The sequence below is a fragment of the Bombina bombina genome, chromosome 2 (genome assembly GCF_027579735.1).
Source record: "Bombina bombina isolate aBomBom1 chromosome 2, aBomBom1.pri, whole genome shotgun sequence".
Classification (NCBI taxonomy): Eukaryota; Metazoa; Chordata; class Amphibia; order Anura; family Bombinatoridae; genus Bombina; species Bombina bombina.
The window spans coordinates 937115996-937143495 of NC_069500.1; the positions used below are offsets into that span (position 1 = coordinate 937115996).

At 40.8% G+C, this 27500-nt stretch overlaps 2 protein-coding genes across 3 annotated transcripts in view; one reads left to right on the forward strand and one right to left on the reverse strand.

Annotated features, from left to right (window-relative positions):
• The window catches only part of PPEF2 (protein phosphatase with EF-hand domain 2), a 141085-nt gene extending 127925 nt beyond the window's left edge, over positions 1 to 13160 (forward strand). Inside the window, exons 18-19 of the mRNA XM_053700166.1 lie at positions 10239 to 10326; positions 12478 to 13160. Of these exons, the coding sequence (XP_053556141.1) occupies positions 10239 to 10326; positions 12478 to 12683 (294 nt within the window). The 3' untranslated portion in view covers positions 12684 to 13160. The remainder of the gene's footprint in view (positions 1 to 10238; positions 10327 to 12477) is intronic.
• Positions 1 to 27500, reverse strand: part of NUP54 (nucleoporin 54) — a 153614-nt gene that overhangs the window by 25904 nt on the left and 100210 nt on the right. The gene's annotated exons all lie outside the window — the stretch shown is intronic.

Sequence of the window (27500 nt, forward strand, 5' to 3'; positions counted from 1 at the left end):
TTGTAAGTAACTTACTTTGGCTGGCTGGCCGCCTGGCTCAATTCAAAAGTGAGACTCTCTCACCTCAGACAGTGACGTCACACGGCGCCGCTCGGCTCAATGCACTGTCTCTCTGCATAAAAAAAAACAAAACACACACACCCAAATACAAAATTACAGCAGCCAGCCCTGGCCTGGCTGGGCCCCCCACCAGGGCCGGACTGGGAGCAAAAATAGGCCCGGGCATTTTAAGGCAAAGCAGCCCACTCCGCGCCCCCCTCCCATTTTTTATTTGCAATAATCTATTTGTAAGGCATAGGTAACCATCTTGAAAAGAAGCACAGGCAGCTATCTAGATATACGATACAGTTTGCTATCTTGGAAAAAGGCACAAACAACTATATAGATTTAAAGGGATAGAAAGTTCAAAATTGAAATATGCATGGGCGCATTTTAATTTTAAATAGAAGCATTTTTTGCAATATACTTCCATTATCAAAAATACTTAGAGTAAAAGTTAATACTGTTTTTCAGTGGTATACGCAGAGACCTGGCGGTGGTGTGTGTTATGTCTCTGCTGACTCTCTGAGAAGGTGAGGGGTTTGAATATTGTTGCACAGGCCCTCAAACCATATGTGGTAAAGACCAGTAATAACTTTTACTACAAGCATTTTTGCTACAAACAGCTATCTTGAAAGCACATATAACTTTCACAAATAGCCATCTTGGAATAAGGCACATAGAGGCTGTTAGCACACTAAGGGGCACATAGAGGGTGTATTTAGCAGTGCACACTGGAAAACAGAGGGGGAGGTTAGCACACTAAGGAGCACATAGAAAGGGAGGTTAGCACACTAAGGTGCACATAGAGAGGGAGGTTAGCACACTAAGGCGCACATAGAGAGGGAGGTTAGCACACTAAGGAGCACATAGAAAGGGAGGTTAGCACACTAAGGTGCACATAGAGAGGGAGGTTAGCACACTAAGGCGCACATAGAGAGGGAGGTTAGCACACTAAGGAGCACATAGAAAGGGAGGTTAGCACACTAAGGCGCACATAGAGAGGGAGGTTAGCACACTAAGGAGCACATAGAAAGGGAGGTTAGCACACTAAGGCGCACATAGAGAGGGAGGTTAGCACACTAAGGAGCACATAGAAAGGGAGGTTAGCACACTAAGGCGCACATAGAGAGGGAGGTTAGCACACTAAGGAGCACATAGAGAGGGAGGTTAGCACACTAAGGAGCACATAGAGAGAGAGAGGTTAGCACACAAAGGAGCACATAGAGGGGGAGGTTAGCACACTAAGGAGCACATAGAGGGGGAGGTTAGCACACTAAGGGGCACATAGAAAGGGAGGTTAGCACACTAAGGCGCACATAGAGAGGGAGGTTAGCACACTAAGGAGCACATAGAGAGAGAGAGGTTAGCACACTAAGGAGCACATAGAGAGAGAGAGGTTAGCACACTAAGGAGCACATAGAGGGGGAGGTTAGCACACTAAGGAGCACATAGAGGGGGAGGTTAGCACACTAAGGGGCACATAGAGGGGGTAGTTAGCACACTAAGGTGCACATAGAGGGGGTAGTTAGCACACTAAGGTGCACATAGAGGGTGAAGTTAGCAAACTATGGGGCACATAGAGGGTGAAGTTAGCACACTATGTGGGACATAGAGGGGGTAGTTAGCACACTAAGGAGCACATAGAGAGGGAGGTTAGCACACTAAGGTGCACATAGAGAGGGAGGTTAGCACACTAAGGAGCACATAGATGGGGTAGTTAGCACACTAAGGTGCACATAGAGAGGGAGGTTAGCACACTAAGGAGCACATAGATGGGGCAGTTAGCACACTAAGGGGCAAATAGAGGTGGTAGTTAGCACACTAAGGGGCACATAGAGGGGGCAGTTAGCACAATAAGGGGCACATAGAGGGGGCACACAAAGGGGCACATAGAGGGGGTAGTTAGCACACTATGGGGCACATAGAGGGTGAAGTTAGCACACTAAGGTGCACATAGAGGGTGAAGTTAGCACACTAAGGGGCACATAGAGGGGGTAGTTAGTACACTAAGGTGCACATAGAGGGTGAAGTTAGCACACTATGGGGCACATAGAGGGGGAGGTTAGCACACTAAGGAGCACATAGATGGGGTAATTAGCACACTAAGGGGCACATAGATGGGGCAGTTAGCACACTAAGGGGCAAATAGATGGGGCAGTTAGCACACTAAGGGGCACATAGAGGGGGCAGTTAGCACACTAAGGGGCACAGAGGGGGCAGTAGGCACACTAAGGGGCACATAGAGGGGGTAGTTAGCACACTAAGGGGCACATAGAGGGGGCACATAGAGGCGGTAGTTAGCACACTATGGGGCACATAGATGGGGCAGTTAGCACACTAAGGGGCACATAGAGGGGGCACATAGAGGCGGTAGTTAGCACACTATGGGGCACATAGAGGGTGAAGTTAGCACACTAAGGGGCACATAGAGGGGGTAGTTAGCACACTAAGGTGCATATAGAGGGTGAAGTTAGCACACTATGGGGCACATAGATGGGGTAGTTAGCACACTAAGGGGCACATAGATGGGGTAGTTAGCACACTAAGGGGCACATAGATGGGGTAGTTAGCACACTAAGGGGCACATAGATGGGGTAGTTAGCACACTAAGGGGCACATAGATGGGGCAGTTAGCACACTAAGGGGCACATAGAGGGGGTAGTTCGCACACTATGAGGCACATAGAGAGTGAAGTTAGCACTCTAAGGGGCACATAGAGGGGGCAGTAAGCACACTAAGAGGCACATAGAGGGGGTAGTTAGCACACTAAGGGGCACACACATGTAGACATTTTAGACAGACTTTAGCTATAATATATATAAATATATACCGAGTATTGTGTAGGTGATGCTTTGTATAGTGTCTCTCTGGCTGGCTCCCAAAGTCTTGCAGGCTGAATTCTGTAAGTTTTAAATCAAGTCCCTGCCCCTCACTGACAACCAGGCTGCGTGTCTAACTTTTGCAGCTGCAGATCTTCTACACATCACCCGCGCTGCACTAGCTGACGTCATCAATGCTTACTGAAGCATCACGTGACATTTCACAGGCAGCTTAGGAGAGGAATGCTACGCTGCTCAGATAGATTCCAATTGCAGCTCAGCCAGGAGCAAACTGTTAGCCAGTCAGTGGAGTGTTGGATGCCGGTGTAGTGTTGAAATCTACATGGTCATGGACTCATGGGCATTATGTCACTGGACAAGACTGAAAAATACCGGACTGGCCCTGAGCCCCCTCCGGCCCTCCCCATGTCATGACTGTCAGACAGTGTGTATTGTACAAATAGGAGAGCCGCTCACCGGCACAGCGCACTGCTATATGCTTCAGCTGACTTGACCCAGACCCCACAGACATGATACTGACAGAATGTCACCTTGTGCGGTAATGGTGGGCTGGGCGGCGGGACTATGTTAACCGGTGGCCCACCAGGCAAATGCCCTATGGCCAGTCCGGGCCTGCCCCCACAATCACTGGTCCCGGGGCACATGCCCCTTTTGCCCCACGTAACGTTAGAGACGGTCCTGACTGAGATCCCAAAAATGTAGAACTAATTTGCCAAGTGCCGCCTGCACTGCGCATTGGACCCAGCAATCTGTCACTCATCTAGCCTGATTCTGTGTTCCTGTATACAGCGCTGCTGCCAGCACCGAGCTAATGTACTTTTAAGCTGAGTACATTAGCTTGGTGCTGGCATACAGGAACACAGAATCAGGCTAGATGAGTGACAGATTGCTGGGTCCAATGCGCAGTGCAGGCGGCACTTGGCAAATTAGTTCTACAGGCATTTTCCTCTCTCTGCTTCTGCTCACAGCAGGTGCTGCGCGGCCTGATATTCTGCCTGCGCTACACCAGAAGGGAAGGTGCGCGGCCACGCAGCCGCGCACCTTAGAGGGAACAGTGCAGGTATGCACACATAGACAACACACACACATATATATATACATGGAAATACACACACACACTACACATACATTAAGGCACATACACAAACAGACACATATGAATATATACAGACACATACATATAGAAAGTAACATTCACACATAGACACAAAGGCATACACATATAGACAGGCACACACAAAACATGTATACATACAAACACATACATACATGTACATTTTGCTATATATTAAATGTCATGCATCAAAGAAATCTAGAGCACAATAAAAACACATGCTGTCAACTTGCACTAACATTTAGGTATGCAGTTTATTTAACCCTGCCTCTGCTCTGGAATGCATAAACTTTATAAATAACACTGACAGGACCCCATCTTTACATTTCCTTGCCAACTGAAGTATGTTCAAGCTGACAAGAGGGCTAACCTGAATAAATGAGTACAAATCATTTAACACCTATGCAGCAGAACGGTACTCACTGGGAACATGCAGTGTGGATGGACTGCTCTGAACATTAATCACATATGTAGCAGTCAGTCAATTAAGCTGCTTACTCCCAGTGGCCTTTCCTCACAGAATGTAACTCTTTGAACTCAAGTTACTCAACAGGATGGGGAGATCTGACCAGTATAGTGGGGGAAGTAGTAAATTAAACACGGTTATCAGTTTAGTGAGCACTGAGCTATGTGCTAAATCTCTGGTGTGGCTGTCAGCAGCATACAGCGTTCGGCAGGGGAAGTCAGGGACACCAATTCTCCCTGAGATGATAAAAGCTCTTTTTTTACAGATACAGGCACCAAAGGTATCTGGCAATTAAAGTGTGCACATGGATTCTGTGCAGCACAGAGTCCCAAAAGTGTTTATTTCTGCATTTGCACAGAATCAAAGTGCACACTTTAATTGCCAGGTGTGAGATTATCAAATAAAAGACTGCTACGTATAGCCAGCATGGTAGAAATGCCTTAAAACAGAAGGCAAATGATAAGGGAACATTTTCTGCAGATGGAAGTGCAGGAGGCCCCTACTGACCTCACAATATCCACACACAACACAGTGTGAGTGCCCACCGGCTGCAATATACTTTATTTCAGGATCATCTCTTCTCCTGCACACTCCGGTGTTGTTAAGCAAGTTTTTACTGCAGCACTATGACTATGTGATGATCGCAAAGTGAAGTTAATTTTGTCCTGATCTAAGGCACTGAGGATTCAGAATAATTAGCGTTTCCCATTGGGAAATGCTAATGATTGCTAATTATTCTGAATCTTCAGTCCCTTAGATCAGGAAAAAATTAACTTCACTTTGCGATCATCACATAGTCATAGTGCTGCAGTAAAGACTTGCTTAACAACACCGGAGTGTGCAGGAGGAGAGATGATCCTGAAATAAAGTATATTGCAGCCAGTGGGCACTGTGTAGAGTATGTTCTCTGCTGGCTGGCAGGGTATGTGAGTGCATAGCGAGGGGGAGGGAATAGAACTCGATGCCCAAAACAATAAAAAAAAAGCTATTATTACTTACCGTTAAACCAGCAGGTCTGTAGTAGTGTTCGGTTCTCCCAGCCACACAGCAATCAGTTAGCAGCGGCTTTTCTTCTTCTTCAAGTCCCTCTTCTTCTCCTCTCCTTGGCAGCTCCCTCACACAACAACACAGTCACACCTGGCTCGCGCTGTGAGACTTCACTTCCCTCTTCTAAGTTCCCGCCAGCAGCCAATGATGCCACACCTCTCCAGCAGCGCTGATGCTGATTGGCTGTGTGATCAGCTCATCTCATAGAGGCGGTTTTGAGAACCGCCTCTATTTGAGAGTTGTATGGGCCCGGTGAGACACCACTGGGTGGCGCTAGCTCGTAGTGAGCTAAGAACAGTATATCAGATCCATGTTGCGCAATTAATGGAGGGCAGCGGAATGGCTCACTGCCTCTTAATTGCGCAACATGGATAGGCGGTGATGGGAAAATGGATGGGATTGCATCTGTAGCGCTGTGGTGGGGGGGAGGGGGGTTGTGGAGGGGCGTGGTCAAAAACATTAAACAAAAAACACAACTATTTTTTTATTTTTTTAAAATCATAAATAAAAACTTATTTTTCTGATTGGACAGGGGAGGCACTGAATCCCTTGCCTCCTATTACTGCACGTCACTCTAGACTAGAGCCATATTAAACACCATCAGGTCTTGTAATGATTAAAGGAACGGTGTAAAAGCCAGAACGGAACATGCCGGAACAGGCCTTTAATGAAGGAAATTGATTTAAAATATAATGGGATGTGTTAGAGACTCTTGAGAACAATTTTAGGAAAAAGAATCTTTGTGATATAATAATTAATTAACCCTTTAACTACCAAAATAGTGCCTGGAACCAAACATAACAGCCCGGAACAGCACCTTCCCAGAAAACCAGATACACCAAATTCACAAGTCACTCATGACTAAATGTAATAAGTGTAATCAGCCACAAACCATCCACAGAAACCACGTTCCAATACCCGTTCCGGCCTGTAAAACTCTTTTTCATGAAAAGTGACGGAACAGTACCTTCCCAGCAAACCAGATACATCAAATTTACCAGTCACGCATTGCTAAATGTAATGAGTGTAATCAGCCACAAAGCATCCACAGAAACCTCTTTATGATATCTGTTCCAGCCAGTAATACACTTTTTCATTAAAAGTGATGGAACGGCACCTTCCCAACAACATATACAGACCAAATTCACCAGACACACATAACTAGATAAAATAAGTGTAATCAACCACAAACCATCCACAGAAACCACGTTCCAATACCTATTTTGGCCTTTAAAACGCTTTTTCATGAAAAGTGATGGAACGGCACCTTCTCAACAACATATACAGACCAAATTAACCATCCACAATCAACGACAAACCATCCACAGAAACCATGTTTCAATACCCGTTCCGGTCTGTAAAACAATTTTACATTAAAAGTGATGGAACGGCACCTTCCCAGCAACATATACAGTCCAAATTCACCAGCCACACATAACTAGATGTGATAAGTGTAATCAACCACAAATGATCCACAGAAACCACGTTCCAATACCTATTCCGGCCTGTAAAACGATTTTTCATGAAAAGTGACGGAACAGCACCTTCCCAGCAAACCAGATACACCAAATTCACCAGTCACACATGAATAAATGTAACAAGTGTAATCAGCCACAAACCATCCACAGAAACCACATTATGATATCTGTTCCGGCTTTTAATACACTTTTCTATAAAAAGTGACGGGACGGCACCTTCACAGCAACATATACAGACCAAATTCACCAGCCACACATAACTAGATGTGATAAGTATAATCAACCACAAACCACCCACAGAAACCACGTTTCAATACCCGTTCCGGCCTGTAAAATGCTTTTTCATGAAAAGTGACGGAACAGCACCTTCCCAGCAAACCAGATACACCTTAATAAATGTAATAAGTGTAATTAGCCACAAACCATCCACAGAAACCACATTATATCTGTTCCTACTTTCAATACGCTTTTTTATAAAAAGTGACGGAACGGCACCTTCACAGCAACATATACAGACCAAATTCACCAGCCGCACATAACTAGATGTGATAAGTGTAATCAACCACAAACCATCCACAGAAACCAAGTTCCAATACCCGTCCCGGCCTGTAAAACGCTTTTTCATGAAAAGTGACGGAACGGCACCTTCCCAGCAAACTAGATACACCAAATTCACCAGTCATATATAACTATATGTGATAAGTGTAATCAGCCACAAACCATCCACAGAAACCACATTATGATATCTGTTCCGGCCTTTAATACGCTTTTTTATAAAAAGTGATGGAACGGCACCTTCACAGCAACATATACAGACCAAATTCACCAGCCACACATAACTAGATGTGATAAGTGTAATCAACCACAAACCATCCACAGAAACCACATTCCAAAACCCGTTACGGCCTGTAACACACTATTTTATAAAAAGTGATGGAACGGCACCTTCCGAGCAACATATACAGACCAAAATTACCAGCCCCACTTAACTATATGTGATAAGATTAATCAACCACAAACCATCCACAGAAATCATGTTCCAAAACTCGTTACGGCCTGTAACACACTTTTTCATGAAAAGTGATGGAACGGCACCTTCCCAGCAACATGTAAAGACTAAATTCAACAACAAAACATAACTAGATGTGATAAATGTAATCAACCACAAACCATCCACAGAAACCACATTATGATATCTGTTCTGGCCTTTAATACGCTTTTTCATGAAAAGTGACGGGACGGCACCTTATCAACAACATATACAGACCAAATTCACCAGCCACATATAACTAGATGTGATAAGTGTAATCAACCACAAACCATCCACAGAAACCATGTTTCAATACTTGTTCCGGCCTGTAATACGCTTTTTCATGAGAAGTAACGGAACGGCACCTTCCCAGCAACAGATACATTACATTCACCAGTCACACATGACTAGATGAAATAAGTGTAATCAACCACAAACCATCCACAGAAACTACGTTCCAATACCCGTTCCGACCTGTAAAATGCTTTTTCATGAAAATTGACGGAACGCACCTTATCAACAAACCAGATACATCACATTCACCAGTCACACATGACTAAATGTATAAAGTGTAATGAGCCACAAACCATCCACAGAAACCACATTATGATATCTGTTCCAGCCTGTAATACGCTTTTCATGAAAATTGATGGAACAGCACCTTCCCAGCAACATATACAGACCAAATTCACCAGCCACACATAACTAGATGTGATAAGTGTAATCAACCACAAACCATCCACAGAAACCATGTTCCAATACCTGTTCCGGCCTGTAATACACTTTTTCATGTAAAGTGTTTGAACAGCACCTTCCCAGCAACATATACAGACCAAATTCACCAGCCACCCATAACTAGATGTGATCAACCACAAATCATCTACAGAAACCACGATCCAATAACCGTTCCGGACTGTAAAACGATTTTTCATGAAAAGTGACAGAACGGCACTTTCCCAGCAAACCAGATACATCAAATTCACCAGTCACACATAACTAGATGTGATAAGTGTAATCAACTACAAACCATCCACAGAAACCACGTTCCAATACCTGTTACGGCCTGTAATACACTTTTTCATGAAAAGTGATGGAACAGCACCTTCCCAGCAACATATACAGACCAAATTCACCAGCCACACATAACTAGATGTGATAAGTGTAATCAACCACAAACCATCCACAGAAACCACATTTCAATATCTATTCTGGCCGGTAATATGCTTTTTCATGAAAAGTGACGGAACGGCACCTAATCAACAACATATACAGACCAAATTTGGTCTGCATATGTTGCTGGGAAGGTGCCGTTCCATCACTTTTCATGAAAAAGTGTGTTACAGGCCGGAACGGGTATTGGAACGTGGTTTCTGTGGATGGTTTGTGGTTGATTACACTTATCACATCTAGTTATGTGTGGCTAGTGAATTTGGTCTGTATATGTTGCTGTGAAGGTGCCGTTCTGTCACTTTTTATAAAAAAGCGTATTAAAGGCCGGAACAGATATCATAATGTGGTTTCTGTGGATGGTTTGTGGCTGATTACACTTATTACATTTATTCATGTGTGACTGGTGAATTTTAGTGTATCTTGTTTGCTGGGAAGGTGCCGTTGCGTCACTTTTCATGAAAAAGCGTTTTACAGGCTGGAACGGGTATTGGAACGTGGTTTCTGTGGATGGTTTGTGGTTGATTACACTTATCACATCTAGTTATGTGTGGCTGGTGAATTTGGTCTGTATATGTTAATGGCAAGGTGCCGTTCCGACACTTTTCTTGAAAAAGCGTATATCAGGCATTGGAACGGGGTTTCTGTGGATGGTTTGTGGCTGATTACACGTATTATATTTAGTCATGGGTGTCTTGTGAATTTGGTGTATCTGGTTTTCTGGGAAGGTGCTGTTCCGGGCTGTTATGTTTGGTTCCAGACACTATTTTGGTAGTTAAAGGGTTAATTAATTATTATATCACAAAGATTCTTTTTCCTAAAATAGTTCTCAAGAGTCTCTAACACATCCCATTATATTTTGAATCAATTTCCTTCATAAAAGGCCTGTTCCCGGCCTGTTCCGTTCCGGGTTTTACACCGCCCATGATTAAATGATTAATAGGACTTTTCATATTAGAAAATATTAATGTACTATAATTATGTACATAGACAGATTGGTGCTGGACTTGGATTTATAAATGTCAATCAAATTACATCTATCTATCTTTTGCAGCATTTACATGCAAGTTTGCTGGAAGCTCTTTACAGAAACCGATCAGACCTGGAGACAATTTTTAGAATAATAGATAGTGATAGCTCAGGTAAGTGCAGTGATTTTTTTTTTTCTTTTCTTCTTCTTATGAATTTATTTAATTAACAATGAAAACGCATCAGCCAGGTGTAAAGTATTGCAACTGCTTTCATTAGATAATAAGAACATGTACATGCATACTGTGTTTTCTTTAATAAATTGCATATTATGAGGTTCTGGATTTTATCATGGTGATTAACATTCTATGATGCAGAGAAACATCCTAAGAAAGTCCTAAGAAAGAGACACTTTAACCCTTTAAGGACACAGCTTTCAGTTTGCTCAATTGTTTTATGACGAAAAAATTCCGTCATATGTCCTTAAGAGGTTAATATAAATTATATACTGGTCATTGACCATCTAGAAATCACCTGTGAGACTCTACAAGAGTATAGTCCAGGGGTCAGCAACCTCCGGCTCCCAGATGTTTTGGAACTACATTTCCCACGATGCTGAGACACTCTTTAGGCTATCTGAGCATCATGGGAAATGTAGTTACAAAACATCTGGGAGCCGAAGGTTGCTGACCCCTGGATAGTCAAACAGGATAGTGACAATAATGCTCCTCTTCCCCAAACATGGCACCCCTGACTGTAACCTGTGAAGTCAGACCCAAAAGCCCTTTACATTTCGTTAATGTCTTGAATATATTGCAGATTTTCTAGAAACAAATGTTACTGTTGGTCTAAAAACCTGTCCGCCTGCTCTGAGGCTGTGGACAGACATCGCCAGAAATCAACCCGATCGAATACGATCGGGTTGATTGACATCCCCTGCTAGTGGCCGATTGGCCGCGAATCTGCAGGGGGCAGCGTTGCACCAGCAGTTCACAAGAACTGCTGGTGCAATGATAAATGCAGAGAGCGTATGCTGTCGGCATTTATCGATGTGCAGCGAACATGGGCCTCTATTTAACAAAGTCTGGCGGACCTGATCCGATCAGGTCCGCCAGACCTCACTGAATACGGAGAGCAATATGCTCTCCGTATTCAGCATTGCACCAGTAGCTCACAAGAGCTGCTGGTGCAACGCCGCCCCCTGCAGACTCGCGGCCAATGGGCCGCCAGCAGGGGGTGTCAATCAACCCGATCGTACTTGATCGGGTTGAATTCCGGCGATGTCTGTCCGCCTGCTCTGAGTCTTTGTGACTGCAGGCTCGCCAGAAACACAAGGCATCAAGCTCCATTCGGAACTTGATAGATAGGCCCCATGATCCGCAATATCAGATCATGTCCGCTCGCACAATGATAATTCGGCCCCTAGTACTGGTTATTCCTTCTAGCACAACTTCACACATTTTCACTGTTGATATCATTGCAATCGCCCACTTCTGTTTGTTGTGTCATAGTGTATTTGCCTTCAAATCCCTTATCCAATTGCTCAATAAAATCTTCCAGCACTTTTGTAACATTTTTCAAATCTGCACCATTCTGCTTCCAAAACATTAACCCATTCTCTTCTGTTACTTGGACTATTGTAACCCACTCTTAATTGGCCTTGCTTGTTTCTGACTACACATCAGACCTTTACCACCATTATGCTTTTCCTTGTTTGTATTTTTGTTTTCATTAATAAAAGCTGTTTTTATTCATACTAACATTTCAGAGAATGCTCCAGTTTTTGGTTCCGTCATTTTAGAGGGCAGATTGATCCACTGATGCGTGTGGTGCCCCCCCCCCCCTTTGTAGAACATTCTCGCACTTTCAGTCTGAGGATTCCACTTGCAGACTGGAACGTAGAGCTGCAGTGCATGGACTTAACTCTTTTGTCTGGCTCATCCATTTCACTTATTATACAACATTAGCTACACCACCCAAGTCCTTTGCATTTTAGAATGCCTGAACCCTAAAAATGCCTGAGCAGTAATGCACCTGCCCTCATTAATCAGAGAAGTTCCCAGACAGTCCCTTCATATTTTTCTCCACTTATCTAAACAACCATTTATATCAAAAGCTATGTTTTTTTTTTTTTTCATCTTATATATTTTGTGTTTCCAAAATAAGTAGTCTTTATATATAAAGCATAACCCTAACCATAATTCACAGTAGCAGAACATGTTGTCAATGAAGAAAGGACAAAATAATCAAAGAAAATACTTAGAAGCTTTATTCACATAAAACACACTAACACTTTCTTTGTATTTAAACATTTCATATTACAGGGTTTATTTCATTTGAAGAGTTCCATCATACTTGGAAGTTGCTCAGCTCCCACTTAAACATAGAAGTCAGCGATGAGGAAATCAGTAACATGGCACGAAGCATTGATTTTAACAAGGATGGGAATATTGACATTAATGAGTTTCTAGAAGCCTTTCGATTAGTTGACAGATGCCCTAATGATGACCGAGATGCAGAGATGCCGTAGTGTCAAGAAACCGTATGAATGATCTACAGGCGTCATAGCCTTCCAGCTAATGTTATTATTTCTGATTATGTGGCAATTCAAAGCAAATGTGGAAAACACTCCAGGGACAATTTCTATAAAACTTGAGCAATGGACATTTGTTTTTTTGCTGCAATTTTCTGACAAAAAAAACACACCCAGAAATCATAGAAAACAACATTGTGTACAGTTGGACTTGTTCAGAACTGCATAGATGCATTCAAATAATAGTGCACAGCGTACAATCACTATAGTATTATATTTGAGTCTAGTCATCAAAATCATAGTGCTTGGTATACATTTCAGTAAAGGAAGTAAAATAGAAATAGTTTCTATGATTTTACAATAGAGTCCAATACATATGACTCTTAAAAGGATATAATACTCAAAATGTGTCTGTCATTATATGAAAGAACAGCAGGTGAACATGATAATAAAAGTAAAAGCTGCTTAAACTGAGGCTAACTAAGTGTATGATAATATACCTCTTACCTCAGGAGCTCACTGGCTGATATCGACAATTACTAGAGGGAAAAAGATGTTTATGCAGCATAGGAACATCCCTTTTTCAGTTTTACATTTTGAAACAGACAAAAAAGAGAAAAGATTTGAGTATCATGAAATATTTGGGATACTTAGGATGAAGCAATATTATCAAAATATCACAATGTAATGACATTTTGTCTTTCTCAATAGAGAACCTCTGCAGCAACTTTACAGCCCTGCCTCTTAAAATTAACATACTTAAAGGGATAATAAACTCCAAAAATGTTATTGTTTAAAAAGATAGATAATCCTTTAATTTACCATTCCCCAGTTTTGCATAACCAACACTGTTATAGAAATATACTTTTTACCTCTGTAATTACCTTGTATCTAAGCTTCTGCTGACTGCCTCCTTATCTCAGATCTTTTGACAGACTTGCATTTCAGGCAATTAGTGCTGACTCTTAACTTCACGTGCACAAGCACAGTGTAATCTATATGAAACACATGAACTAATGCCATCTAGCTGTGAAAAACTGTCAAATACATTCAGATGGCGGCCTTCAAAGGCTTAGAAATTAGCATTTGAGATTACCTAGGTTTAGCTTTCAACAAAGAATACCAAACGAATAAAGCAAATTTGATGATAAAAGTAAAATAGAAACTGGTTTAAAATTACATGCCCTATCTGAATCATGGAAGTTTAATTTGGACTAGACTGTCCCTTTAACTCTCCCTCAAGACTACATGTGTTCAGCCCTTTTATCTTACAAACATAGCACTTGTATCTCACAAACATAGAATTGAGGAGCCACTGGATCTCCAGACTCTACCAGCAGGGCCGTCTTTAATATTGACTGGACCCTGGGCAAAAATTTTCTTGGGCCCCCTCCTACCCCATGCAATTTCGCTCTCCACCCCAACATCCCAAAAAACAACTAAATCAATTTATTTTTTAATTATTAGCCCAGCACTGGATCATCCACTGCTGGGCTAATCATTTAAAAAAATAAAAAATAAATTGCAATATGTGAAACTGGACCTAAGCAGTACTAATAAGTAAATACATATATAAATTCCTCCACTGTGGATTCATTTAATATTCTTTTGAATGTGATTCCGGTGTGAGGTTAGCTGGTTAAAGAGATTTAGGGCAGCCAACAGGAGCAAAGCAAGGTAAAGACTGAGGAAGAAGCATGGAGGTGCAGACAAATATAAAGTTTACTAACTAGAACAGCAGAACTACTATGGGAAGCTGTAAAATCTGAGACAGAGAGAAAATAAAAACTATAAAAATAAATCTTACATTAATGTGTGAAGTATCAGCATGACACTATACATCAGCCACAGCAGCACATGTCCCTTCTTTGCTAGGAACAAGTTCCCTCTCCCCCTGCACTAGACAATGCTGCATGGGGAGGGGCGTGTGTGCACAAACTTATTCTTCCCACTGACACCTTTCTACAAAGCACTGTTCCCCTAACAAACTTCAGTTAGTTGATCTTAGGGCCACAGCAGAAAGAGCAGGGCTAAGGGGACCAGCAGACTGGATGCTGTCTGTCCAAGGCTGCATGGATACAGTGTGAGATCAGTCACACAGCCTCAAGACTGAAGAGAGCAGTGTATGCAGCTGCACAGATGCTATAATCCTCACGTGCCTGCCGCTCCAGCTTTCTGCTGCATGCGCCTAAAGTCAGCCCTACCCAGAAACAATCCCCACAACCAGAGCAGTTACCTGGTAACCCCAGTAGGACCTTTTCTGATGCAGTGGGAATGGCTGGATGCCGAGTTAGGGCTTTGCATTCAGTGCTGCACAGTGCACATGTAAAACAGCACATGGCAATAGCTTGGCATGTCACATGACACCGGCACGGTTTGGCAGTTTATATATATATATATATATATATATATATATATATATATATATATATATATATAAAAGCAGAGTACTTTTGACTGTGACAGTATTAGGACTGAATGTGTGTGTTCCCCATGTCACATCAGCTGCCCCTTTTGCCCTGTGTTAAAGACGGTCCTGTCTACCAGTAGCAATATAGGGGAAACCAGAAACTACTGCAAGTACATTCATTAAAGGTACATGAAACTCCCCAAAAAATATTTCAGGATTCAGATTAAGCACACAATTTTATACACCTTTCTAATTTACTTATATTATTAGATTTTGCTTAGTTCTCTTGGTATCCTTTGTTAAAAGAGCAGCAATACACTAATAGGAGCTAGCTGAACACATCTGGTGAACCAGTTACAACAAGTATATATATACCAATCAGCAGCTAGATCCCAGTAATGCATTGGTGCTCCTCAGACTACCTAGGTATTATTTTCAACAAAGAATACAAGGAAAATGAAGCAAATGAGATACTGTAACAGAAGTAAAGTTGGAAGTCTCTACGACCGATAACAGAGAACCTATGAAATAGATCCCCGTTAGGATGACCATTGCATTCAATAGGTAATACTACCTTCACATCCCTCTGTCATTCACTGCACTCTGAGAGGAACCGGGCTTCAGCATGCTGAGAAGCACATATCAACGTAGAAATCTAGCACAAACTTACTTCACCACCTACATAGGAGGCAAATTTTGTGAAACTGAATTGTGGGTCTGGTGAGGGGTGTATTTATAGGCATTTTGAGGTTTGGGAAACTTTGCCCCTCCTGGTAGGAATGCATATCCCATACGTCACTAGCTCATGGACTCTTGCCAATTACATGAAAGAAATACCATGTTCTATCTGAATCATGAAAGAAATATGTTGGGTCCCTTTAACAGCAATTCTCAAAACATTAAACAGGAGGAATAGAAAAGCTTGTGCCAGTCATACCCATCAGCATGCAAACTATGGAGCTGATCACAGTTTATTGTTTGACCCTCAGCAACTGCTGCAGATGAGCCATTTTCAATGCTGACAGAACCATAATCAGTCACTATTATTGTTTATCATGAGCACTTTTTACCTTTTTGATTTGGAGAAAAATGTCCCTATAGTAAACATGAGCTAGTCCTGTTTGGCTGACCAGTGATCACAATCCAATACAAACAACATATTTATGGGGACATTTTTTACTTATCAAATTCCACAGACTTTATAAACACAGGACAACACTTTTCAAATTATTAATGAATACCCCAAAAAAGGTTTTAGAATGGTTAAGCACATGGGTAAAACACACTGAAATTACCCCACCCACCAAATTGCATGACCTTAGGAAGAAATATCACCAAACAAATACAAATACTACCTGCTTATTCAATTAAAGGGACATAAAACAGTATGAACTAACATACGTTTCTAAATATATAATGCAGCCAAAGATTACCTGCAAAATAGTTTCTGTTTTAACCCCCATTAAAGGGGCATGAAACCCACAATTTTTCTTTCATGATTCGGATAAACATTTTAATAAAACTTTCTAATTTACTTCTGTTATCCATTTTGCTTCATTCACTTGGTTTCTTTTATTGAAGCAGCAGCAATGCACTCCTGGGGGATAGCTGAGCACATTTGTAAACCAATGAAAATGGGCATACACGTTCAGCTACCAATCAGCAGCTAGCTCCAAGCTCCTGATCTAAATATGCTTTTTCAGCAAATGATTCCAAGATAATGAAGCAAATTAGATAATAGAAGTTAATTGGAAAGTTGTTTAAAATTATATTCTCTATCTGAATCATGAAATATTTTTGGGGGGTTTAATGTCCATTTAACCCCTTAAATTCAGGCCTAGTTTTGTTTGCAGCAAGCTCCCCCCTGGGTATTGACATATATGTAAGGTGTTATCCAGGCCATAGTTGCTGCAGAATGCACTCGTGCAGAGTAGGGGGCAGAGTCGCATGGCAACACTTTTATAATATGCACATAACTAAAAATGTTTTATGGCACTTGAAAGCTAAAAAATAATAATAATAACTTTTATATTAATAAAATTTAGAGAAATGAATAACGTAACAAACACGTTCGTACTATACTGATATTGCCCCTGTTCAAATGCCTAAAGAGACATGCACACATACTTCTATGGTTTTGGAACACAACAGGTTAATTGCCCACATCACCTATTAGCATCACTACAACCTGTGATGTAATTGATAAACCCACAAAATTTCCATTTTGTTTGTATTTAATCCTGGCCATATGGGTTTTGGACTTCTAAATTGGGAGATTAACAAGGTATTTCAGGATTTCATGCTTTGGAAATAACAATTTTGAGCTTGATGGTATTAACGACGTAATCATTTTGGGATTGCGATCACTGGAAAAACACACAGACAATGCCGGCTAATGTTCAGATATTGATATCAGACAAAAACAAATGCAAGATTGGGAACAACTTGTATATTAGCTAAAAAATGAAATATCATGCACCCTCTTCAATAAAAGGGGCAAAAAAACTAAAAGTTTATTTCATGATTTAGATAGAACATACAATATTAAACAACTTTCCAGTATACTTCTATTATCATTTTTTCTTTGTTTTTTTTTTTATCCTTTCTTCAAAAGCAGGAAGGCAAGATCAGGAGTGTGCACGTGTCTGCAGTACTATATGCAGCAGTTTTGCAACAATATTATACATTAGCAAGAACACTATTTCCTGTCATGTAGTGCTCCAGATATGCATGCTACCTATCTAGAGGTATCTCTTCAACAAAGACTAACAAGGGAACAAAACAAATTTGATACTAGAAGAAATTGTATAAATCGTATATTGTCCCTATAAAATAAATAGGAGTGATTGAATACAAAAATAAAAACTTTATTAAGAATTTACAAACTAAATTTAAAATAACAGAGCAAACTTATTTACAGCGGTTTTATCACAAATCTGTGATATCTTTGTCAACTCCCTGAAAATCACTAATAGACCAAAATTCACATAAAATGAGAGAACTTGAAAAACAGATAGTAGCATATTAAAAGTATTTAAAAAAAATCCCCAATAAAAACACTTTCACAGGGGAAAAATGGTTGGATGCATTTTCTCCATCAACACCTAAAATGCTTCATCTATTGAAAGAAACTTATGTACAGTGATGGTTCTGATAATAGAGGTTTTTCTTTCATAGAAAGGCTTATGTTTTGTAAATTATTAAATTATTTAATTTCATATACACACAATGGTTGCCATTTTCTTTTTTGTGCAGGGTAAAAAAAATCATTATGTGCATGCAAAACTCAAGGTACCATTCTTAGAGACAGATCAGTCAACTTAGGGACTCATCATTCTGTACCAAATAAGGATTCCCCATTGCTGGTCCCAAAACACTGTATTTCCCCTCTACTGCAATATTATTGTAAAAACAATAAAATTACAAATTCTGCAGAGAATGCCAAGTACATTTCCTGAATTATTCTGAATTGATGTGAATATGTTGTATATACAGTACCTATTATTAAAGTATTTTTTTTTCATCAGAAGTCTTGACTATTGAGTGTTTTATAGATTAGATATGTCACATCTAAGTATATGACTCTCCTTTTCCTTATAATGTACCCAAATCTGCAAACAGTAAATAACGTATGTTTCTTTATAAGTAAATAATGATACTGAAACACAAATCCATTTACTCACTAACTCACATGCATCTTGCATGAAAAAGTGAGACCCCAGGGAATGTCCATGCCCCTCCGACCCTCTTTATGCTACCCAGATAAAAAAAATGAGACCTCAGATTAGACACGTTAGTAATATGCTGGGATGAGACCTCCGATCAGATTAATCATCATGAAGAGATATGCGCACACAGTGGCGGTTCTAGACAAATTTTACTGGGGGGGCCAAGGTAGGGCCAGTGTTTAATCAGGGGGCACATTAAAAAACAGAAACAAATGAGATATATATATATATATATATATATATATATATATGTTTGTGTGTGTGTATACATGTATATATATTTATAATTTGTGTGTGTGTATATGTATATGTATATAACAGTAGCAAGCATTGGAGCACCTCCAAATACATAAGATCACATATTATTTCACATATTTTAAACTTGTTTCTTAATGATGCAAAAAATTGCTTTATTAATATTTTTTTTTTTTTTTTTAAAAGATGGTATCTTAGACACACAATATGGCCATATTCTGCTCAGCCAGTCACCACTTACAAGGTGTCCCACAATAGACTGGTCCTAACACTATAACATTAGCCTCACTGGGCTGAATAATACAATTCTAATATGCCAAAGTAGGATTCCAACATTGCAATACTATACCTCAAATCAAGACTGCATATAATGGTTCCCTGGCTTTATATACACACAAATAACATTGTCTGGAACACACCTGAACAGGGTGGAGTGCTTTAAACCAAAGGGATTTGTGTATGTATGTATATATATATATTAGTGTTGCACCGATACCATTTTTTTAAGACCGAGTACAAGTACCGATACTTGTTTTCAAATACTCGCCGATACCAATTACCGATACTTTTTTTATGTCATGTGACAGTTTACCAAGCACAATACAGACTAATTATTTAAGATTCCTTCTTTATAATTATGAAGGACTGTAGCTCAAAAGACATTATGAAATAATAAAACAGGTTTTATTTGTCACAAAGTTCACAGAACATGTTTAGAAATAAAAATATTACAATAAAATATATTAACAACAACAATAAATAACAAATATAAAATTGCAACCAACCAAAAGTGCCATGCAGTAAAAAATAGAACAGAATACTGTTTAATCATGGCGAACAACACTATGGGCTAGATTACATTTGACTGGTAAGCTACTGCATGGGGCAGAAATATATTTTTGGGCCATTTTAGCCAGAGCTGGAAATCTCAGTTTATTAACTGCCCAGTACTTCAGGGGTTTGTCTAAACAATGTAAAGTAATCTCTCCTACAATAATACAAATAAGAGCAATTTGTATTGGCAGAACAGTAGTAAACTATTTTTAGTTTAGTCTCCACTCCAGCTTTAAATGAAATGGGAACATGCAGTTTGAAAAAAACACCACAAGATAGCATATGGGTAGTAAGTGGAGGTATCGGTTTAAGTATCGGTGCATTTGCACGAGTACAAGTACTCATGCAAGTACTTGGTATCGGTGCAACCCTAATATATATATATATATATATATATATATATATATATATATATATATATATATATATATATATACACACACACACACACACACACCATACATACACATATAAACACATACACACATATACAGACATATACACACATACATACATACACACACACACATATATACATATGTACATAAACACACACACTCATATATATATATATATATATGAATATATATATATATATATATACCAAGAGAAAATGTATGCTTACCTAATAAATTATTTTCTTTCGGAATGATGATGGTCTACAGTCCTCCATAATGTGTGGGATTAATACCCAAGTCTTTGTTACGGAAATAAATAAAAAAAAGTCCCAAACACAGGAGGACCGGCTTTGTAGATAAAAAGTAACTTTTATTATGACCATTAAAAAGGCAACAGTGCAAAAAATCAACATCAAAGCCTTATGTGGTAACTATACAGAAATAAGAGTCCAATGGATCCGATAGATCCCACGGAAAGGATGGGACATTTTTCTGGCAGTTCCTAATTAGCCGACATTGCGGCCTGAAGGACTTTCCTGCCAAAAGCTGCTTGCAAAGAAGCAAAAACATCAAAGTGATAAAATGTTGAAAAAACATAATTTATGCTTAGCTGATAAATTTATTTATCTTGTGATGTATCGAGTCCATGGATTCATCCTTACTTGTGGGATATTCTCCTTCCCTACAGGAAGTGGCAGAGAGAGCACCCACAGCAGAGCTGTCTATATAGCTCCCCCCTTAGCTCCATCCCCCAGCCATTCGACCGAAGGCTAGGAAGAAAAAGGAGAAACAATAGGGTGCAGTGGTGACTGAAAGTTTAAAAATAAAGATATATATATGCCTGTCTTAAATAAACAGGGCGGGCCGTGGACTCGATACATCACAAGAGAAATACATTTATCAGGTAAACATAAATTAAGTTTTCTCTTGTAAGATGTATCGAGTCCACGGATTCATCCTTACTTGTGGGATACCAATACCAAAGCTTTAGGACACGGATGAAGGGAGGGACAAGACAGGGACCTTAAATGGAAGGCACCACTGCTTGTAGAACCTTTCTCCCAAAAATAGCCTCCGAAGAAGCAAAAGTATCGAATTTGTAAAATTTGGAAAAAGTATGAAGCGAAGACCAAGTCGCCGCCTTACAAATCTGTTCAACAGAAGCCTCATTTTTAAAAGCCCATGTGGAAGCCACAGCTCTAGTAGAATGAGCAGAAATTCTTTCAGGAGGCTGCTGTCCAGCAGTCTCATAGGCCAAACGGATGATGCTTTTCAGCCAAAAGGGAAGAGAGGTAGCCGTAGCCTTTTGGCCTCTCCGCTTTCCCGAATAAACAACAAATGATGAAGATGTTTGACGAAAATCTTTGGTTGCTTGTAAGTAGAACTTTAAAGCACGAACCACATCAAGATTGTGCAACAGACGTTCCTTCTTTGATGAAGGATTAGGACACAGTGAAGGAACAACAATTTCCTGATTGATATTCTTATTAGAGACAACCTTAGGAAGAAACCCAGGTTTGGTACGCAAAAAAATAAGATAAGGTGAATCACACTGTAAAGCAGATAGCTCAGAAACTCTTTGAGCCGAAGAGATAGCAACTAAAAACAAAACTTTCCAAGATAGAAGCTTAATATCTATGGAATGCATAGGTTCAAAAGGAACCCCTTGAAGAACTTTAAGAACTAAGTTTAGGCTCCAAAGCGGAGCAACGGACCTAAATACAGGCTTAATTCTGACCAAAGCCTGACTAAAAGTTTGAACGTCTGGGACATCAGCCAGACGTTTGTGTAGTAGAATAGACAAAGCAGATATTTGCCCTTTAAGAGAACTAGCTGATAATCCCTTCTCCAAACACTCTTGGAGAAAAGATAATATTCTAGGAATCATAATCTTACTCCACGAGTAACCTTTGGATTCACACCAATAAAGATATTTGCTCCAAATCTTATGATAGATCTTCCTGGTGACAGGCTTTCTAGCCTGAATCAGGGTATCAATGACCGACTCAGAGAACCCATGCTTAGATAGAATTAAGCGTTCAATCTCCAAGCAGTCAGACGCAGAGAAACTAGATTTGAATGCGAGAACGGACCCTGTATTTGAATGTCCCGCCTCATTGGCAGGGTCCACGGTGGAACCGAGGACATGCCCACTAGGTCTGCATACCAAGTCCTGCGTGGCCACGCAGGTGCTATCAGAATCACTGACGCTCTCTCCTGCTTGATTCTGGCAACCAGACGTGGAAGGAGAGGAAGCGGTGGAAATACGTAGGCCAGATTGAAGGACCAAGGCACTGCTAGAGCATCTATCAGAACCACCTTGGGATCCCGGGACCTGGACCCGTAACAAGGAAGTTTGGCATTCTGACGAGACGCCATCAGATCCAATTCTGGTGTGCCCCATAGCTGAATCAGCTGAGCAAATACCTTCGGATGGATTTCCCACTCCCCCGGATGAAAAGTCTGACGACTTAGAAAATCCGCCTCCCAGTTCTCTACTCCTGGGATGTGGATTGCTGAGAGATGGCAAGAGTGATCCTCTGCCCATCGGATTATTTTGGTTACCTCCATCATCGCTAGAGAACTCCTTGTTCCTCCTTGATGATTGATATAAGCTACAGTCGTGATGTTGTCCGACTGAAACCTGATGAATTTGGCTGCAGCAAGCTGAGGCCACGCCTGAAGCGCCTTGAATATCGCTCTCAGTTCTAGAATGTTTATCGGAAGAAGAGATTCCTCCCGAGACCATAAACCCTGTGCTTTCAGGGAGTTCCAGACTGCACCCCAGCCTAGCAGGCTGGTATCTGTCGTTACAATGAGCCACTCTGGCCTGTGGAAGTACATTCCCTGAGACAGGTGGTCCTGAGACAACCACCAGAGAAGAGAATCTCTGGTCTCCTGGTCCAGATGCAGTTGAGGAGATAAATCTGCATAATCCCCATTCCACTGTTTGAGCAAGCATAGTTGCAGTGGTCTGAGGTGTAGGCGGGCAAAAGGAACTATGTCCATTGCCGCTACCATGAATCCACTGATGGCCGAGGAATGGAATGAAGAGTTTGGCAAGTGGTTAAAAGTTTTGATTTTCTGACCTCCGTCAGAAATATTTTCATTTCTACCGAATCTATCAGAGTTCCTAGAAAGGAAACTCTTGTAAGAGGGAAGAGAGAACTCTTTTTTATGTTCACTTTCCACCCGTGAGATCTCAGAAAAGCCAACACAATGTCCGTGTGAGACTTGGCTAGCTGAAAAGTCGACGCCTGAATTAAGATGTCGTCTAGATAAGGCGCCACTGCTATGCCCCGAGGTCGTAGAACCGCCAGGAGGGATCCTAGCACTTTTGTGAAAATTCTTGGAGCCGTGGCCAACCCGAAGGGAAGAGCCACCAACTGGTAATGCCTGTTTAGAAAGGCAAATCTGAGAAATTGATGATGATTTCTGTGAATAGGGATGTGTAGATACGCATCCTTTAAGTCCATGGTAGTCATATATTGACCCTCCTGGATCAGAGGCAGGATAGTCCGAATGGTCTCCATCTTGAATGATGGAACTTTGAGGAACTTGTTTAGAATTTTGAGATCCAAGATTAGTCTGAAAGTTCCTTATTTTTTGGGAACCACAAACAGGTTTGAGTAGAACCCTAGCCCCTGTTTTGAGACTGGGCGGATCACCCCCATGGTAAGAAGGTCTTCTACACAGCGTAAGAATGCCTCTCTCTTTGTCTGGTTTACAGACAATCGAGAAATTTGAAATCTCCCCCTTGGAAGAGAGTCTTTGAATTCCAGAAGATATCCCTGGGACACAATTTATAAAGCCCAGGGATCTTGAACATCTCTTGCCCAAGCCTGAGCGAAGAGAGAGAGAGTCTGCCCCCTACTAGATCCGGTCCCGGATCGGGGGCTACCCCTTCATGCTGTCTTAGAGGCAGCTGTAGGCTTCTTGGCCTGTTTACCCTTGTTCCAAGCCTGGTTAGGTCTCCAGACTGACTTGGATTGGGCAAAATTCCCCTCTTGCTTTGCAGCAGAGGAAGCTGAAACGGAACCACTTTTGAAGTTCCGAAAGGAACGAAAATTATTTTGCTTGATCTTCATCTTATTTGATCTATCCTGAGGAAGGGCATGACCTTTCCCTCCAGTGATGTCTGAAATAATCTCTTTCAGTTCAGGCCCGAATAGGGTCTTTCCTTTGAAAGGGATGTTCAAAAGTTTAGATTTAGATGATATATCAGCAGACCAGGACTTAAGCCATAACGCCCTGCGTGCTAAAATGGCAAAACCTGAATTCTTTGCCGCTAATTTAGCCAGTTGAAAAGCGGCATCTGTAATAAAAGAATTAGCCAACTTAAGGGCCTTGATTCTGTCCATAATCTCCTCTAATGGAGTCTCCATCTGAAGAGCCTCTTCTAGAGCCTCAAACCAGAAAGCAGCTGCAGTAGTTACAGGAACAATGCACGCAATAGGTTGGAGAGAAAAACCCTGATGAACAAAAATTTTCTTCAGGAGACTCTCTAATTTTTTATCCATAGGATCTTTGAAAGCACAACTGTCTTCGATAGGTATAGTTGTACGCTTAGAGTAGAAATAGCTCCCTCCACCTTAGGAACTGTCTGCCACGAGTCCCGCATGGTGTCAGATATGGGAAACATTTTCTTAAAAACAGGAGGGGGAGAGAACGGAATACCTGGTCTATCCCACTCCTTAGTAATAATATTCACAATCCTCTTAAGAACTGGAAAAACATCAGTGTAAACAGGAACCTCTAAGTATTTATCCATTTTACACAATTTCTCTGGGACCACTATAGGGTCACAATCATCTAGAGTCGCTAATACCTCCCTGAGCAATAAGCGGAGGTGTTCAAGCTTAAATTTAAAGGCCGTCATATCACAATCTGTCTGAGGAAGCGTCTTTCCTGCATCAGAAATTTCTCCCTCAGATAAAAAATCCCTCACCCCTACTTCAGAGCATTGTGAGGGCATATCAGATACGGCTACTAAAGCGTCAGACAGATCAACATTTTTTCTAAACCCAGAGCTGTCCCGCTTTCCTTGTAAACCAGGCAGTTTAGATAAAACCTCTGTGAGGGTTGTATTCATAACTGTGGCCATGTCTTGTAAAGTAAAAGAATTTGACGCACTAGAGGTACTTGGCGTCACTTGTGCGGGCGTTACTGGTTGTGACACTTGGGGAGAGCTAGATGGCGAACCCTCATTTACTTCTGACTGAGAATCATCTATTGCTCTATTTTTAAGTGCTAATATATGTTCTTTATAGATTATAGACATATCAGTACAATTGGGACACATTCTAAGAGGGGGTTCCACAATTGCTTCCAAAGATATTAAACAAGGATTTTCCTTGGTGTCAGACATGTTAAACAGGCTAGTAATGTAACAAGCAAGCTTGGAAAACACTGTAATCAAAGTAAAAAACACTTAGAAATAAAACGGTACTGTGCCTTTAAGAGAAAAAAAGCTGCACCAGTTCTGCAAAACAGTGTAAAAAAGCAGTAAACTTAACGAAATTTTTACAGTAGCATTATAAAGGCTTAGTAACTTTGCACAGCTATGCAAATAAACAATTAACCCCTTAATGGCAAAACGGATTGAAAAAACGTTAAACCCAGTAAAAAAGACTTTCAGCACCTTGCCACAGCTCTGCTGTGGCTCCTACCTGCCCTTCAGAACAGTTTGTGGGGGAAAAAACTTCTTTAACAGCCCTCAAACAGCAGGAAAACTCAGGAGAAGCAGTGATATGTCTCAGAGGAAAGGAAACTGCGCAACTGAGGCGCAAAAATAGGCCCCTCCCACCTCACTCGATGTTTTGAGGCCTATCAGAGAAACACCAGAGTGTCTCTTAATTAACCATGTGAGTTACAAAACTCAAAACCAAGCCACAATGACCCCTTTAGTCCCTTCAAAAAACGTTATAAATGCATCAATAAACAAAACGTTTTTTCCTAACAGTGTCACCAGTAACTAATGAGCCGTTCAAGCAAGCTGAAATTCCTATTAAAATGTCTGAATACAGCTTACCCTTCCCTCATGGGGATATTGCCAGCCTTTTCTAGAATTAACACAGTCTGTCTAGAAAAATATAGACTGAACATACCTCATATGCAGTTTAGTCTGTAAACTGTTCTCCCAACTGAAGTTTTCCTATACTCTTCAGGCCCTGTGAGAACAGCAGTGGATCTTAGTTACAAAGTGCTAAGATCATCATCCTCCTTGCAGAAATCTTCATCCCTTTTCTGCCAGAGAGTAAATAGTACAAACCAGTACCATTTAAAATAATAAACTTTTGCTTGAGAAATAAAAAACTAACATATTAGTCACCACATAGCTCTTTGCACTTCCTAGCAGTTAAGCAGGCAGAGAGAATGACTGGGGGGTGGAGCTAAGGGGGGAGCTATATAGACAGCTCTGCTGTGGGTGCTCTCTCTGCCACTTCCTGTAGGGAAGGAGAATATCCCACAAATAAGGATAAATCCGTGGACTCGATACATCTTACAAGAGAAAGTAAGCAGAAAAGACAATGTTGCAGCTTTGCAAATCTACTACACAGATGCATCATTTAAAAAAAAAAACACAATGTTGCAACTGCTCTTGTAGAAAGAGCTGCAATACGCTTAGGAGGCGACTTTCCTGTGACCAAATAAACCTTGTGAGTCACTTGTTTGTGCCAAGAGGCCAACACTGCAGAAAGCTGCTCCTTACAAATTCCAGAGTAGGCAACAAACAAACTAGAAGTTGGTCTGAAATCTTTACTAGCTTGAAGATAGAATTTCAAAGCACTGACTACATCAAGATTGTGTAATAGTCGTTCCTTAGAGTTAGCAGGATCTGAACACAATGAAGGAACAACAATTTCTTGATTGATATTTTCCATAGAAACTACCTTAGGAAGAAAATCATATTTAGTACAAAGTACGTCCTTATCCTTGTTTATAAGTAAAAAGGGAGAATCATAAGACAAGACTGACAACTCAGAAACTCTGTTTGCTGCAGAGATTGCTAATAGGAAAAGTACTTTTCAAGCTAACGGTAGCTATAAATCGAATGCATTGGTTAAAAAAAGAGGACTTTGTAATACAGTGAGAACTAGATTCAAATTCCAGAGTGGAGAAGTAGGTTTCACAACTGGCCTAATTCTAACTAACGTCTGGACAAAAGTCTGAAGCTCAGGAAGTTTAG